The 18,350-nt window shown below is 37.6% G+C and overlaps 1 protein-coding gene and 1 long non-coding RNA gene across 2 annotated transcripts in view; one reads left to right on the top strand and one right to left on the bottom strand.

The window, feature by feature from the left end:
* thsd7ab (thrombospondin, type I, domain containing 7Ab) overlaps nucleotides 1-18,350 on the top strand; it is a 224,633-nt gene that overhangs the window by 184,612 nt on the left and 21,671 nt on the right. Inside the window, exons 19-22 of the mRNA XM_007573511.2 lie at nucleotides 7,947-8,062; nucleotides 8,399-8,516; nucleotides 11,449-11,594; nucleotides 13,370-13,544. Coding sequence (XP_007573573.1) covers nucleotides 7,947-8,062; nucleotides 8,399-8,516; nucleotides 11,449-11,594; nucleotides 13,370-13,544 — 555 coding nt within the window. The remainder of the gene's footprint in view (nucleotides 1-7,946; nucleotides 8,063-8,398; nucleotides 8,517-11,448; nucleotides 11,595-13,369; nucleotides 13,545-18,350) is intronic.
* The window catches only part of LOC107833115 (uncharacterized), a 12,809-nt gene continuing 7,688 nt past the window's right edge, over nucleotides 13,230-18,350 (bottom strand). Inside the window, exons 2-4 of the long non-coding RNA XR_001658825.1 lie at nucleotides 18,125-18,132; nucleotides 17,891-17,894; nucleotides 13,230-13,239 (exon numbers count right to left, since the gene is read on the bottom strand). This is a non-coding gene — a long non-coding RNA (uncharacterized LOC107833115). The remainder of the gene's footprint in view (nucleotides 13,240-17,890; nucleotides 17,895-18,124; nucleotides 18,133-18,350) is intronic.

Genomic DNA, 18,350 nt, shown 5'->3' with positions numbered 1-18,350 from the left:
TGTTTTTCACTGTGGTGCAGCTTAGATTAGTTTATTTAAAACAGGGACAGCGTGTAAAAAGACAATTTAGCTTACGCTAGTTAATAAAGCAGTTTAATATCATAAAACATTTAATCAAAAGTCACAATTTCACTGTACAAAGTCATAACATTACAACAGTATAAACAGCACCAAATGTCAAACTTCTGCCCTGTAATAAATTAAAAAACCTGTGCTTAAAGTTAATTAATTTCAGTAAAAAAATCTGAATATTTCTATTTAATTTACCTAAAACAAAATAATTCCTGCAAGTCTTTGTAATTCGGAGTAAGTCGATCTCCCACATCGTCGTTTCTTCATGTCTGAACTTTCAGAAACCTGGACAGAAGCTGAGGTTAGCACTGATCCTTATTACATCCTTAATACATGTCTCTTATATAACCAGACTACAATCCGTTTATAATCCGCCTGGCTGCCTGCACGGAGAAACACATGTATCTGTACATAATGAATGAGAGGAGGTTATTATGGGTAAAACATCCTCCTTCTCTTCTCGAGTCGCTCCATCCTTCACCGTTTCTCCGCTTTTCCTCTCTTACTGTCGCTTCTTCTCGCTTCGTTCTCCTTATTCTCGGTCCCCAGAGTGACACAAGGCGGTTCGGCAGACGGAGGCGCAATTCCCCGAGTTGCCAACGAGCATTCTGCTGCTAAAAACAGCCAGTCGTCTCTGTTAGCTTATTTTATGAGCGATGCCTCAGCCTGTGTTGTTAAAGAAGCTTTTTACAACACACCCAGGTTGTTTTGAAAGCAACTGCACCCCGGATTTGGGAGTAAAATGCTATTTCTCATCACTGATTTCCTTTTTTTGGGGCAGGTTTGGCTTCTGGAAAGCCTGGTTCTGTATTGTTCAAAGGTGTGAACCTAAATGCGTCCATATGGTGAAACTCCTGGATGCTGGCAGAAATTACAGAGAGAGCAGCCACATTCACTGGCTCTGGGGGAGACGGCTTAAATAACCTCATTGCACACAAAGTGTTCATTTGTTATCGCCGTTGAGCAGCAGCCAAATACTTTATAAAGCTCAGCTTCAAAGAAAAGAAGCACTGATCATTTCAGGGCGATTGCAACATGAGAACATTTTGACGTGCTAAAGGAGAGAGATAAGTTATTTTTGTGCTTCACTCTGCGAAATCAACTTGTCTGCTTTAGGTGGGTATTTTATATGCATCACATATGTCTTAAAATCCGTCCAGATCCAGTTCCTATATGGTGCATGGATTTCTGTGTCAGCACTTCCTGTAATTACATTTCCCTGGTGTTGTACTGCTCTTATATCTTAGATGTTGTCCTGGACTCGCTGCCTGCACAGGGATTTTCCAAAGGTGAACGGATCAAAATCAAACATTTGTTGTTTTCTTTTTAAAATAACACATGTTGCAGTTCTTTCCCACGTTGCATTATTTATAGTTTGGACTCTTACAATCATAACGCTGTGCATTCTTTTTTTATTGAATTCACATTATATTTTGAAGTACAAGGATAAAAATTATATTTGTCTTGACACCAAAATGATAGAATGCTCTTTCTGTTTGTTTCAGCCTGTCTGGTCTAATCAGTTTATTCTTAATTCACATTATATTAACGTGAATAGGGTGCAAGAAAAAGACGTGCTGTATAGAGTCATTTAAAGAGGATCTAAATTCACGTTTTGCACATTTTTATTCATCCATTTTGATCACAGCTGCTTCTAAAAACATCCCAAGTTCTTACTTTCTTTTTTTTTGCCGATAAGTTAATATTTTTGATGTCTGGAAAATGAGCAGTTTCAAAAACCTCACAGCTGTTAAGTCACATTTGCTGTTTCCTAGCAACCCCAACAAAGCCCTGCCTGTCACCTAGCAACCCAAACTGAGCTCCAGCACTTTTGGTCAGCTGGATTTACTGCTGTATGCTCTGTACAATGGCTACTGGAAAAACAAGTGTTTCATTGTTGACTTGCCATCCGGAAACCACTTGCTGCATTCTCGTTGGTTGCGCAGGACGCTCCACTTCTGCTTTTCAAATATGTACGATTGTACAGTTGGGCATCTGTTTGTAGACATTTTTACGTGTGAGTGTAAATGTTGAGTTGGGGACGTGGCCAGAAGCATCTTATTTGGATTTAAGTGACAAGATGCTCTGAAACAGCTCAAAATAGACAGAACTGACCAGACTAAAGTCTTATTTTCTAAGAATTATTTTGTGCAAAAAAATTTAATGACCATGTTTTGTACAGTGAATAGACATATCCTAACATTGATACGTCTAGCGTATCTACACTAATCTCTTCACTGACTAGTGTAGAGAATTGGTCAATATTGTTGAAAATGTCCGTAGAGAGAATAATTTGTTTGTCATCATGATGTCAGTGTGTCAATATCACAAACATAGACGACTGCTGGGGCGCCATATTTGATCAGCTATTATATTTCAAGTGTCAGGCTTTCAAATTCTGCATGATAATTTTTTGACTTGTTGGGGAGACTCTAATGACCAAATATGTTGTATATTTTTAATGGTTTAGATGCTGAAGCTAACAAAGAGGCTGGTCAATATAGTTATTGGAAAATGGGAAAATAGTCAGGATGAATCAGTCGTCATATTCAATAGTCATATCTCAATTATATGTTTTCCTGATGTTATGTAACCCTAGTCTGTACATTTTGCCAATATTTATATGGTTTTCACCAATAATTCAGTTTGCTGTTCAGTAAAATGAACTGTTTGGTACGATGCGTCTTTTCCACAAACCCATATATGATAAAGTGTAGTTGTTTTCAAACCTCAGGTCTGAGATCAATGAACATGTTTTCCTGCCCTCAGGTGTTTGTTGGTTCCTACTCATAGATATTTTTATAACTTATCTTCACTTCCACTAAGCCCCAAATCTTTCCCTAAAACCAACCATGCACTTTTTGATTTCTCCTGCCCACCAAGTAGCAGCTATTTGAAACTGACAATTTCTGACTGCCTGTTCTTCTGATGCCAGAGAACAAAAACCTCTGTTTTATCTTCCACTTCTTTCAATCCCACACTTTTGGTTTTCTTTTAGTGTTTCTTTTACCCGTCGTGTTGACGACAGAAGTAGAATCCCAACCAACTTTCATTGGAACTGGTTATTGATTTGAGTGGTTTTAGATGAAAAGGAACTGTAAAAAGTAATTTATGTCAGAAATAAATTGCCGATGTCCAACTGAAATTACTGGCAGTCGCAGCAAGTTTTGTGCCAGAGTGAAGAATAAGAAGAGAGTCCAGAAATAACAGGACAAGCTGAAAGAAGACAATTTCATCTGTCTTAATACTTAAAACGTTATATGTACCGTCATGGGGAAAAAGTTTCTAAGGAAAGATACGTTCACTCAGTTGGTGGTAAAGCTACTTACAATAAGTTGATGCAGTAATTTCCTGAATTACTTTTTCAATATTTGAAAATTGATTTTAATTAAATTTTAGGCTTTTGAAAGACCTTGATTTGTTTATTTTCCAGCCGTTCTGCTGTAGTTTCCTCCTGTGTTTGTTGTTCTGATGAGAGCCTAACTTCAGCCGCAGACAGATGGCCTCATGTTTAAACGGTTACACCACTTTGGTACTTTAGTTCTTGGCAGCTTAATAAGTGCAGTTTGGTTCTGGTCCTGTGGCTGAAAAGAAACCCAAATCATCAAACGTCCACCTGTGAGTTTGACAATAGGGTGACATGTTTGTGTTGGCATGATGCTTGGTTCTTTTCCAGACATTTTGTTCTACATTATGACCACAGTCTGATCCGCATTGTTCCAGAAACCTGCAATATTCTTCTTAGAAAGGAGGAGCTTTTTGCTGCCAAGTCTTTCTGTTTCTGTTTATTGGATCGTACAGTTGATCCCCTAAAAGCTGAAAGCCACAAATGATTCAGACTCACTCTAAAAACATCAATAACTGTCTATTTTAATAGGTAAAACAGCAAATTTAATTTAAAATGCAATAATACTCTCAGTGGGTTGTGTGTCCAGTGCATTGAGGTATTTGAGCTTCTAAAGCTGCATTTTCCTTCAAATATTTTAAATATCGTCTATAAAAAATTTGCAAGTAAGCAAATTTTCCACTATTTATTGTTACCCGCCACAGAAAAATCAGAGTATCACTGCAAAAGCACAGAGTAAGATTTAACCGAGAAATCTTACTCGGTAAGTATTTTTATCTAGTTTCTAGTGCAAATATCTTAGGGCACTATTAAAGTGTGATTTAGTAACATTGACTTTATACGTTTGTGTACAAAGCAAAACTAGAACATAAAAGCAGTGATGACTCATGTTTGATTGATTTTTGTTTCACTTTTCTCCTACACAGAAGAACTACTTGCAAAATGTAACATTCCTAGAGTCTCCAGGACACAGAACCAACTTAATTTGAAACCGTTTGATTGTCTAAAGTGGTATCAATTTCATGTTTTTATGTCATTATCCAAAGCCTTCAGAGCTGGTCCTCTAAAGACTTTTTTTCCAATTCATAAGAGCTACTTGAGCTAGATTTGATACAAATGAACGTGCGTCCTCAGAGGGTTTTCGGCTCCTTCAGAGTTTAGATAGTAAGTGGGCGTAACTTGGAGTCTCAGCTGCAGATGGATCCTCCTGAGCTTTTAGGTTGGATTTGCTGAGTGCTTTGAGTTATTATCCCTCTGTCCTGGGAAGATCTTCCCTGTCACTAGTGCAGGATTTGACTGAGTCTGAGGAGAAAGTATAGCTCTCTAAATGTCAGCGAAGAAAAAAACCCTGCAGCTTCTGTCAGAACGCGCAGCATCAGTAAATGCCAGCCGTTTCTTTGATTCTACACTGCTGGATAGATGATGTGGTATACTTTAAATCACACCATTTCCTTTTCTTCTTTATCAATTAAACATAATTTAGCTGCCGGCTTATTTATGTGATCGCTGCTGAGGAATATTTTTTGTTAAACCATTTGAATAAATACTGAAAACAGTTTTGAATAAAACATTCTTTTGAATAAAAACTGAAAGGTTACAGCTTAGTCACAGCTTGAGTGCTTCATTACGTTTCCATTGTGTGGTTGTACAAAAGGAAATAAATTGTGAGGATTATAATGAACTGTATATCTTGACTCCCCGTCACCTGCTTTTCATCTCCGCATGCACGTTGGGAGGTAAAATCAACAGTGGCAACCTGCTGAATGCTAATACGTGTTTTCTCTTCTTGCTAAATCTGTGTGCTTTTAAAGCTTCTGTGTGACAGTCGTACGAAAACGTGAAATACATCCAAGCAGTGTGAGATATGAATGCCAAAAAGGATAAATGGCTTATACAGCGACATGTTTTCTGCTACTTAAATAATCAAAGGAATCGCCCAATTTTATTAGAACCTGAGAAAATAATAATCTTCGAACGTCTTTCACTGTTGTAGTTTGGCCACCAACCAGAAGAGGGCGCCATTGGTCATTCTGAAGCGGAGGCAGACACAGAATTAAAGATGGCGGCTATACCAGAGCAAGACAGGTTACGGCTCGGACATAACGGAATAACTATAAGTTTATATTTGACACGTAAACATCCAACAGTTAGATGCGAGTGTGGTATGGACATGGAGAGAACATGTAATAATTCATTGTGAAAAGATTAGGGCAAGTAGAGAAAAATTAAAATACGAATTTAGGAAATATGATGTGGAGACATTAAGATGAATAACATATTAGTTAAACACAACAAGATAAATAAAGCAGTTATTAATTTTTAAAGGAAACGGGATTATGTTTAAGAATTTAAGTTGGTTAAAAATAAATATACTCTGGTCCACACTCCAGCCCAGTAGATGGCGATAATGCATCTTAACTTTAGATGTCACCCGTCAGTAAAACCAAGAAGGAGGAGAAAGAGATTGTCAACACAGAGTCCGGTGTTGGTGTGAGATCCAAAATTTATTTTATGCGTTTCTGTTTTGAAATATAAACACTCGACATATACTCGATATAAACACTTCACTTTAAGCGCGTAATTCAGACGAGCTACATGACAGTCAGTCAGTCAGGAAGCATTTTCATATTTGGATGGTGACTTAGCATCTGGAACGGCACAATCTACGATGAATAAACGCATTTGTACGTCCATTTCGGTTTCAACTGCTTCTAAAAACAGCACAGGCACTTAAAGAAAAACTTCTAGGGTGCGTTCACACTGCATCCTGAAGTGACCCAATTCCGATTTTTTTTTTGACGTAATGCGATCTGTATCCGATCTTTCCATGGCAGTGTGAACAGCACAGGTCGGATTCTTTTTCGAATGTGACCCATATCCGATACGTATCCGATTCAAATGCGACCTAACGTCCAGGTCGCATTCATCCGAACTGAACGTCACTGATTCTCAACAAATCTCACTATTCTGTGTCCTGATACGCGCAAGTGGGAAGAAAAACAACAACCATGACGGAATATATGAGGATTAAGTCGTTAATATGCTGCTCCGGTTGGACAACAACTTGAAATATGTAAGCTAAGCTCCACCGTTAGCCTCCATGTTTACTTCCACAAACACTGAGCACTTCTTCTTTTTGTGGCAGTTGGCAGAACACTGAGAACGCTGACGCTATTGCGCCCTCTACTGCGCATGCGGGACACTTTCAGGTCGTTTGCCCATTTACACTGCAGAACGCATACAGGTCGCATTTACTGGCAGTGTGAACGGCCCCGGCAAAAAAATCGGAATTGCCAGAAAATCAGAATTGAGTCACTTCAGGCTGCAGTGTGAACGCACCCCTAGTCGTTTTCTGGCAATAAGTTAATGTTTCTATGACACTGTTAGTGAGTTGTTTGAAAAAACAAAACAGCTCTGTAACCTAGCAACCCCAGCAGAGTTCCACTCGTTGTCTAGCAACCCAAACGTAGCTCCAGCAAGTTTGGTCAACTGGTTTCACCGGAAATCTAGAAGGGAACCAAAAACTGATATGAAGGATACAAGAATAAAGGTGTTTTATATTTATTTGTAAATAAGTCTGGCTGTTGAAAACCATCCTGGTTTTTGTTTGAGAACCAGCTTGAACACCTTTCCTGGGCTAGTGGTTGATTTGCTTGTTGAATTTAAAATATGTTTGTAATTTCTGGGCTCCACAAAAATAAAAGATATTTCCAGTTTCTGTCTGCAAAATAATTATAAAAATTTTAAAAGATGTTGGGAAGACTTGATGCAACCATACTGTGTTGTATTTTGACAGATTTAAAAGAACAATAAAATGTTTATTTCTTCTCATAGCACAACACTTTGGCTTGGCTGAACACACAGCTGGAAAATGGGTCACTGTGGCATCTCTGTTCTTGTAAAAAAAAAGATTGTATTTATTTTTTGAGAGTACTTCTGCTGCCATCCAAGTCTTTTCTGGCACAAAAAGTGTGTGTGGGAAGGACTAAAGAGAAATGCAGCGAAAAGAAAAACATGTTTTTCTCCTTGTGTGGAGTAAAGCCAAAAGAATCTTATCAGCAGTTAAACTAAAAATAAACTAAAAAAGTTCGAGGCCCAGATTTAAAGCATAAAAACTATCCACAGCGGATGTATCTTCTCGGTTAAATCTTACTCTGTGTGAATAATAAAAACATTAAAGTAAGAATGGAAAATGAAAAAATGATTTAACAGAGATTTGACTCGGATCACAGACATGATTATGGAAGCACAACACCAGTTTTTAATATTAAAAAGAAAATTGCCTTGGGATTTTTGTATGATCCGTATCTATTAGCTATGATGAGAGTATTATCAATCAGTAGACATTATTTAAAGATTAGAAACTTTTAATTGGATTCCCAAATTTCTTCTGAGCAGATTTTATTTCAACAACATAAAATCTTTTTAATTTTTATTTAATTTAATCTTTGAGGTTTAGCTCTGATGTGAGTATTCCTGCATTGTGTCGTGGTTTATCTGATGCCAGAAACCTTTTTATGTTCTCCAGACTGGAGCACTTGTCAGCTGAGCCCCAACGCCGTTTGTGGAAGCGGCATCAAGACCCGGATGCTCGACTGCGTTCGCAGTGACGGCAAATCTGTAGATATTAAATTCTGCGAGGAGGTGAGCCAGGCAGTAATTTTCTCCATATCACAAATCACAATTTATTAGGCCTGAATATTTCATCGTGAAGTATTCAGTTTCTCATCCTGAGGTTGCTGTGGGTTAAAGCTGAGGGATTTATTTTGGTTTTAAGTGCTTCTCAGCTTCTAGCCAGAAGACTGTCACCACACCTTTTCACCTCTTTGCTCATTTTTAGCATAATGCTTTGTGTCAGAATGAAAACTTTCACCTCTAACATCTGCTTGGTTATAACAGATACTTCTGCTTGCTGACAACCGTGATGTGACTTTTATTTAAATGATTTATCGTCTTTTGCATTTATAATTTCTGTTTCAGCTGAGTTTGGAGAAGAACTGGCAGATGAATGTCTCGTGCACCGTCGAGTGTCCCGTCAACTGCCAGCTGTCAGAGTGGTCGGTCTGGTCCGAATGTTCGCAAACCTGTGGGCTGGAGGGTAACATTTATTATTAAACAATCATCTTTATTCATCTTTGTTTCGTAAAATCAGACTGCTTATATAAATCTGCTTCTTCCAAACAAATCCTGGTTATTTTTTTAGAATCCAGCTCAGGAAAACATTTAACATTGAGGAAATTTGTCATGAATTTTCATCAGCAAAATAAATAAATAAAAGGAGGTAGCTTTAGGAGAAAGCAGTTCTGCATCAATGACTGGAGGTTCATTTCCCCCCCTGTTTTCTGGTTCTCATCACATCTTTCTTTTGCATTTTTTGCACTCCTTGGAGATGTACGAATCATATGGAAATATGGATGCAAACAGTTAATTTACTTACAATTACGATTCATGGTTTGTTAGATTAAAATTAGTTCAAATTGATCAACTAAAAAAATCCGCTTAGAGACTTGGACCTTATTTTAGTGCTGTAGTTTGATTCCCATCCAGCAGAGGGCGTCCGTAACCCAGAGCCGTTGATGCAGAAATTAAAGATGGCGGCTGTCCCACAACAGTAGAAAGGAACGGTCCAAGAAGAGTCCGGTGTGAGTAGAAAAATGCACTTAACGCGGGTCTGTTTCGAGATATAAACACTCAAACGTTTTAAGTTTCAATTTAATAGCGCTTCTTTTAACCGAACTGAATGACGGAGTAGCGTCAACGTCTCTTTGAAAAAGTACAGAAGTGCTACGAAGGGGGAGGCTAACAGTAAAAAAACCCCAACATGGCGCCGATAAGGACGGTTGATTTCGATGCCTGTGGGGAGTTAATGCGATTCATGTTGCGAAGTTTTATCTTTAATTCAAGGGAAACCACAGTTCGTACTTATGTATGAACATCTGAACAACGTTTTACTTTTTTGTCTTTTATTTTTTTTATTCAGCAACTTAAGATGTTTCATTTCTGTTATATTTTATAAATATATGTAATTTTAATGTGAGAAAATCACAATTTTCTGCTTTAAGTCTGTTTAAACACAGCTGACACAAAATAGTGTAACGATTTAATGAATTTTAATTTAATGAAATCTCTTAATCATCTATAGAAAGAGAAAATACAAGAGAAAAATCAATTGCTTGATGGGGACTCAATCAACTTTAGATCAACTCATCTAAAGTTGATAACTTGCATCCCTGCATTGAAAAATTTGAACGTTTGTGTAAGGTGAAAGAAGTGTGAGCAGGAAGGGGCACTGATTGAAGATGTTTCTGAGTCTGTGTGGGAGGTTTTCTTGTTGGAATGGGATATGAGCTCTGACAGTGTGTGTGGTGTGCAGAGGATGGGTTGTGTTGAAAGGTGGTGCATGAAGGCAGAGGTGCATTCCAGGGTGAGTGGATTGCTGGGAAGGCTGCGTGGAAATAAAAGTGGAATATGCAACAAAAGAGAAGGTTGTGAAATTTTGCAAGTGGGTGGTTTAAAGGAGACAGACAGCACAGCAGGGCTGAATTCAGAAATGTCAGAGAAGGGGGTTCTGTGTAGTCTTACAGCTAATTCTTCACATCCATTCTGCTCTCAGATCAAACGGGATACGTGATGCATCAAATTTACCCAGACAGGGTTCGCTGATTGATGTGGAAAAAAGCCATTTCACTGAGGTTGACCAAGAACCAATCAAGACATCAGAGCATAAGAGTAGCATCGCAGGTCACTTAGAAAACCCCCGCTCTATTAAGTGAAGTGCTGTCGTTCACAGTGAGATTAATTTAATACATTCAACACAAACACATGCATTTAAAATGAGTTGTTTACAAAGGGAAAGAATGACTGCCGTGCTGCAAACCACAAAGGTTACTGCGTCTGAAGCTGCTTGCTTAAATTTATTGGGCTCAAAACAGAGTGCTTCAATTATGCATAATTGACATTTTTAAGCACACAAAAAATATTTGCTTGGAAATATATAAAGGGTTTCTATACACTGCAAAACACAATTTTACCAAGTATTTTTGGTCTAGTTTCTGATGCAAAATACATTATTACACCTGAAATATTAAGTGGTCAATTTGACCTTGTCACTTTTTTGTTTCTATTTTAGTTTTCAGTTAACATTCTATCAAGGGACAAGTACAATATCAGTAATTGTTTATAATCTTTTTTGTGTAATTATTAATTATTTATAATATTTTTTTGGGTGCAATATCTGGAGAATTGCACCCAAATTTCATGCTACAATTACAATAAAGATTCTATTCTATAAAACAAAATTAGGGATGCATCAGTCACTAGCGGAACAAGTCGGCGTCGGGCCGGGGGGCGGGACCAATGACTGGGCCACTCACGTGTATCACCTGCGCTGCTGGAAACTGTTGATGGGGGTGGGGGGAGAACATTCGCTAAACCGTGAGTGAAACAGTCACTTTAACAATACATACACCTTTCTGAACAGGCGAGGGCGCACTTTCTTTGTCTATAATCGGACATTAAAGCGACTTGAAACCATTCCTCCCTCCCTGGCACCTCCAGACCTGGGCCCCCATGGGCAGCCATCCGGGCCTGGGCCGGGGGGCAGACGCCCCCCCCTGGTCCCCCAATAGCTCCGCACCTGGCACCAATCTACTTTTTCACTTCTGATTCAGACATTTGAAGTTAAATACCAATCAGGTACAGAAGAAATACCTGAATTGACTTAAAACGTTTCCTTTTTAGAAAACACAGACATATACTGAATTACAAATTTATTTGATAACTCTGCACCAGTACATCACACTTAATACTCAGACAGCACAAATGTCTTGATACAAATGAAATAATCTGCCTGCAGAACAAGTACTTTTTAAAATCAAACATTAGGAATAATTTACTTTAAACAAGTTCCTATATCTTACTGAAAATTATTTGTAAGTTAGTTTTTCAGTAGAAATTAGACAAAAAATTCCTGGTAAGATTTTGTTTTTGCAGTATAAAAAAAGAAAACATTGTTGTTGTTGTTGTTCCAGGTAAGATGCAGAGGCAGCGCACGGTGGTTCAGGCCTCGCAGGGCGACGGCCGGCCGTGTCCGGCCCAGATGGAGCAGTGGAAACCCTGCCCGGTTCGACCCTGCTACCAGTGGCAGTACAGCCCCTGGTCGGAGTGTCGGGTCGAGGTACGTCAATAAATCATTTGCAACCTACCGAAATCCACTGACATTAAATATTAGTAAGTGCATCGACCTCTGGCAGCAGCAAGGAATGCAACTCTGACTGTTCTCTGAGATCAATAAGCAGGAGGGCTGGAGCCAAAAGGGCGATCCTCAAAAAATAATGGTCTTTAGTATTGATGGACGACCTCATCATATTCCTGCTCATACTGTTATTCTGCTAGATGGACAGTAGAAATCAATCTAATGCATATTTAATGCTGACACATTAGTAATAACCTATAACTTTGCCAAGGAAAATGAGCTGTGTGCCTTAAGCTTAGTAGAATAAAGTCTTCTGTTGTGTTTTATAAGCAGATAAATACGGTCATTTCTGTTATTAGATGAGCTGTTTCAAACTCTGACCCTCTGCACTGCAAAACTCAATCTCACTAAGTGTTTTTGCCCTGACTTACGGTGCAAGGGTCTTAGTACACTTGAATAAAGACAAAAATAACTTTCCAGCAATATACAGGAGTTTGTTTTATGTCAATAATTCTTTAATATGGATGAAAAAGTACTAGTTAAATTGGAACTACTATTTTATCATCAATATTAAGGAATTATTGACATAAAACAAACTCCTATACCTTGTTGCAAAGTTCCTTTAAGTTAGTGTTATTGTATTTAAAGTGAATTAAGATATTTACATTAGAAACTAAACCAAAAATACTTGGTAAGATTCTGTGTTTCAACAGCATCCTTCATGTTTTAGAGATTGGATTGAATGGGACTTTTATTTTAGCAACTTTAATGGATTGGAGAGAGAAAAAAGCAAAGTTTGAAGAAAAATATTTTGCTGTCATTCAGTCTGAAAACTACTGGTAAAGAGAAACATTGGGGGAAAATGTCACCGTCAAAGAGGAACATGACCCAAAACATGGAGCTAGAAGAATGGTTTCAGATCAAAGTATTTTCAAATTCTAGCATGACACAATCAAAGTCAGACATACAGTTTAGTTTGTGATTTTACTGCAAGATAAAAAGGGTTAAAGATCAGTGAATATGGATACTTTTGCTTGGCAATTTATAACTGAGTATTTAAATAACAGTTGCCAGTTTGTGTAGTGAAATAGTTGTAAAGCTCAGCTAAATCCAGATGTTTGCCACCTGTGTTTGGCTGCAAAAGTGGGAAAGAAAATAGGCAAAAGTTACCAAAAACTTGTAAAGACTTGTTCTGTTGGCCATAAAATAAATCTTCCTAAAGACTCTTTTGGAAAAAAGGCCTGTCACGATGACAACATTTTCTGGACAATAAATTATCCCTGAAGTTACTGTGATAAACAATTGAGGCCATTTTCAAGTAGTTTTGTGGTGGTGGCATAATAATTCAAAAACACAAAAAAGATCAATAAACTTCAAATTTTAATGAACATTTAACACTGGAACTGTAAGACATTTTAAATATACCAAATAAACAAAACAACAAATAAAATGAATTATGAAGTCTCTGTAAACAAGATTATCATTCAAAAAATGTTGAAAGCACCAGACTTTAGACTTTTGTCGTCCGATTTTAAGAAAGACAAGAGAAAAACGATAAATCATGCAAATGGAAATTATTGAGCTTGTTTTAATTCATCATTTAATTAATTGATTTATTGCACCAGTCCTTCCTGAGAAGCTGCTGGAACAAAAATAAACCTCCACCTGAACCATCTTTACCCTCACTCCAGATCTTTAGTGCTAATCTTTTACTCAGTAGTAACTCACCGCCTCCTGCGTTTTTCGTCTTTTCTCAGAGTGTGGTGTGCGGACACGGCACTCGCTACAGGAACCTGTCCTGCTTCGTGTCGGATGGGTCCGGCGACAGCGAGAGCAGCATGGTGGACGAGGAGCTGTGCAGCAGCCTGGAGCTGGCCATCAACGGAGACAAGAAAATCATACTGAAAGAAGCTTGTACCCTCCCATGTCCAGGTAGGAAATTACTGCTCAGAAACATGGATCATGTCACTAATTGGTATCAGTAATAACTGGTTACATTTACTCAGTTACATTCACTTGAGTAATATTTTGGGAAAAAAATACTTTCAGGAATATTTTTACATTTACTTGCATAATTTTATTACTGAAGTAAAACTGAATGAAAAACAAACATGTTTTAACCAAAAATTCACCAGACACAGATACACACCTACACTTTGTTAGTTTCATAAGTTTTACTTTGAAATAAATAGATTTTGAAAAATGTTTGTTTGGCGTTATTTTGATAGTTTGTAACTATATAAATTATTTTAATTTCAGTCTTTAAAATACCAACATGACTTTTATATTTTGGTCCATCTAATTATGTAATTTTTAAATATTAAATTATTAATGTTTTGATCAGTTGTTTGATCAGTACGTAAGCCGACTTTTTACCAAATATGTTTTTACTTCAGTAAAAATATATTAAAGTAGTTCTTCGATTACTCGAGCACAATTTGTGAGTACTTTACATCTCAGCCGATTATTCTGATGAAAAAATTTCACATTCTATTGTTTTTTTTTTTAATTCAACCACTTAAGTGTTTTGTACAATTTTAGAAATACATTAAAAGACGCAAATACACAACAAACCTATTCCTTTCTTAAATAAGAAAGGAAACATTTTATTGCCTAGAATGTAATAGCAGTATTTATTTAGTGAATTTGAACCCAAAACTTGAGGAGTTTTGGTTTCTAGGTAACGGGCTGGACTCTGATGGGGTTGCTAGGTAACGGGTTGGGCTCTGGTGGGGTTGCTAGGTAACGGGTTGGGCTCTGGTGGGGTTGCTAGGTAACGGGCTGGGCTCTGGTGGGGTTGCTAGGTAACGGGCTGGGCTCTGGTGGAGTTGCTAGGTAACGGGGCAGTGCCTGTAGATTTGTGATGTTACATTCTAAAGGTTTTTGAAACTACTTTTTTTCCAGAAACCAAAAAACTTGTTTCCAAAAAACAGCTGGGTATTTTTTTGGGGGGTTTTTTAGAAGCAGTCGAGACCCAAATAGAAGTACAAAAATGTGAAAAATTTAAATTTTGCTTAATGGGTTCCCTTTTAAAATTGTTTAACCACTGGATAAATTGCTTTTTATGATGACTAACACTAGAAGTAAAAGCTGAGCTAAAGGCAGAATAAGCTAAATAAACATTACAATTACAATAGGCCTTCGCAGTGCTTTCGCTGCTTGGACCTAATTATCATTTAATTTAACAGTTGATTATGTTTTTGCCTGTGGCAGGCAGATCATGCCACCTTGTCAACTCGTTTTGCATTATTTTAAATCATGACGGCTATATATATTTAGCTCAATTACTTCCAGTTTTTGTCACATCCTCTTGCTGAACTCGTGTTTGAATTGGTTGAAACGCTGCCTGTCACCTTGCAGCGAGCCGCCCATGAAAGGTGTGAAACATACCAAGGTGTTCACTTGAGCAGCGGTCTGATGATTCCTCACAGGTCTCTTAGCAGCAGATGCTATTAGTGTGCTGAGGTGTCCTGCCAAGCCAGGGGCGCCACTCTGAATAGATGTTTTTTTCCTTCTTAGCTTCATGTGGAAGTTACTGAACACTGAGAAAACCCCTCAACTGAGATGTAAATCTAAAAATAGAAATATTTGACACCTGAATTTTAATTGGCTCCATTCTGGCATGAAAGATATATAAGAACATACAAAAACATCAAAACAAATTAGACAATGAAATGAGTTGGAATAAGTTTTGAACTCATGTAGACATAGAAAACTAAGAAACCAGCTAAAATCAGATAAATAAGATATACTTTCTAAATACGTAAAGTAATTTAGAAAGTATATCTCCTGCTATGTGCAATTTAGCTGGTTTAGCATTAATTGATGACCTAAAGGTTTCCCATTACCAAAGTATTGCATAGATTAGTAAAAGCAAAGAAAATTTTACTTTTGTATGGATTTTGCTTTGGATTACTAAACAGTAATCCATGATTACTGTTAGTAAACAGTAATCCATGGGATTAGCTACTTACGATAGCTTATCCCATAAATTTTCCATTGTGCAACATTGGAGTCTGAAAGTGGAAAGAATATTTCACCTTGCTCAGAAATTGTCTAAGGGTGTGCTGTGGTGGCGCAGGGATTGAGCACAGCCCACATATGGAGGCCTTAGTCCTCGACGCGGCTGTCGCAGGTTTGATTCCCGGCCTTGGCGACCTTTGCTGCATGTCTTCCCCCTTCTCTCATTACCCACTTTCCTGTCAATTGACTATCAAATAAAGGCCACTAGAGCCAAAAAATATCTTTAAAAAAGAAAAAAAAGAAAGAAATCATCTAAAATTTCTGACAGATGAATCAAAATAATGGTTCAAATTGTAATCCGATAGTCAATGAGCACACACAGAGAGGTCAACAAAGACTTGGAAATGGCTAATACAGTTGGAAATAATGACACACACATTCACACACACTGCACAAAACTCCACTGCTGAAGAAAAGGTGTGTAAAGCCTTGGATTTCATTGCACAATGTTTGGAGGAAGATAGATTATGTTCACTTTCCCCAGTTTGCAGGTGGGAATGTTATTGAATGGCAGATTTCATATAACTAAACAAAGGCTGAAATATGTCAATACAAATATTACTAATATATTTACTGAGAAAAATGCCTATTTCCATGCCTGTTTAACTCATAATAGTTTACACAGACAAACATTTTCATAGAAGAGCTTGTGCAGTTAATTCCATGTCTTGTTCCTCTGATGGGTAAACTCTTTCCACGTGTCCCCAAGGCATATTTGACATCGCTGATGATGTCTGTTGAAAAGTGAAAGCAAACCGAAAAGCTTCGACCTTAATTGCATTCTCCTGGTGATGCCAGGGTAAACACAAGCTCTGTGTAAAATGGTTGTTTCCCACTGGCTTTTCCTTGGTTGATCCTAAAAGATGCTTGAAAAGGGAGTCTTATATATGCACTTTATAAACTATGTAAGGTATGGATCTAAAACATTAGCTAAAGGCAAGACGTTATGCTGAAGATGAATCTTTGTAGGAAAGATTTGTTTAGTACTTTTACTGCATTGCAGCTGCTGGTTGTTCTGGAACAAGAAAACAAGTAATCAGACTCTTGATGTTTGAACCCTGTTGTGACACGCTTTTTTAGTTTTTATCCCTGTTATGACCCAAAATAACACAGCAGGAACAGTTGCACAATAAACCTGTAAAAAGGAAAAATATACATAAACTAGTATACCATACAGAAGGAATTTAAAATAAGAATGCATTAGAGAAGCTTCTGAATTATATTATGCAAAGTATGTTATGTTATATGCAGACTAAAGTCAAACAGGGACTCATTTTTATTAAATTTATAGTTACAGTTGCATATATCTTTGGAAATTCCATCCAAGTGAAAGAAGTGCTTTAAAAATCAATAAACTTTGCAGGTGATTAAAGGAAGCAGGTGGAAGAAGAAAGGCAGAGCAGACTACTACCTGAAGCTTGTCCTTCAGTGTTTGCAGCTCTGCATCAGAGAAAAGACTTTAAAATACTTCTGTTACTTTATAAATCACTCAACAGCTTCAAAGTACCTTCAAGATTAGTTTTTGCTGAATCAGCTTTCCAGACCACTAAGCTCCAGTGGTTCAATATGTCAACAAACATATCTATCACGATAAACACATGATCAGTATCAATAGGTAATATATAAAGATTATACACTGAATCCTCATCCAGAACCGCACAGCATTCTGGGATATGTAGGCAGAAGAAATACTTTAGATACTCACCCTCTCAGCCAGCTAAGAAAGGTTGGTGGAATCAACTCACTCTCTCTTCGGTTACCTAGCAACGCTCATTCTTCGGTTACCTAGCAACAACCTGTGGAGTAACTGGCACAGCAGCAGTTTCAGGTTTTTCTACCGTACTTCAAAAACGCTTAAAAAGAAAAAACAGTGGCATGGAGTGAAAACTGTGGATAAAGTAGGAAAGGTGATGGCAGATATTTAAAACAAAATACTAATAAGTAATTATCAATATTGACTGATATGCAACACTTATATTGTGATACGTTTTCCAGCCCTAATCTGGAAGACAAACTTCCAGAAAACAGCTGAAACACTGAGTTCCTTTAAATAAATGCTAAAAATCCAGCTGCTGTAGAGCTGCCTTTGATTAATAATAATGTTGATCAGCATGGTTGATGATGATTATTTTTGATGATTTTGGTGATGGCATTTGACAAAGTAAAATGTCTGCTGGTTGTTTCATAATTGTTTTATCATGCAAGTCACTTTGAACTGCCTTGTTGCTGAAATGTGCTAAACAAATAAACTTGACTTGACTAAATTTGACTGTTGGGAATGCAGCATCTGTTGACATTAAAAACTCTAGTCATGTTCCAGTGTTTTTTTGTTTTTTTTCCTAATCTGAAATGTGCATAGCAGGTAACAGAGGGAAGCTCAAAGCAGCGCTTCTGTACAGGAGCAAAGCTGTGCGCCTTGCACAGGAAATGTGTCAGTGTACCATGTGTCGACACATTTTCAGCATGAGTTGTCCCAGTGGGTGACAAACCCACAAACCTGGCAACGCCGGCCCACAATCGACCTGTACAGGATGCCCTTTTTTATTTTTTATTTCGGTCACTGATCAGGTCCCGGCTCAGCCTGTAGGCTATGAAGGACATCTGCTCTGATTTTTATGATTTATGACTGGTAAATAAATTGATGTGCAGCACAAACTTACTATGTTGAGCCTATATTGCCAAATTTAAGAACACAAAGTATGATTTGTAAGACAA

This window comes from Poecilia formosa, unplaced genomic scaffold (assembly GCF_000485575.1).
Source record: "Poecilia formosa unplaced genomic scaffold, Poecilia_formosa-5.1.2 Scaffold331, whole genome shotgun sequence".
In the NCBI taxonomy this organism is placed as follows: domain Eukaryota; kingdom Metazoa; phylum Chordata; class Actinopteri; order Cyprinodontiformes; family Poeciliidae; genus Poecilia; species Poecilia formosa.
Note: the sequence above shows the minus strand (reverse complement) of the source record. Positions and strands in the feature narration are given on the sequence as shown.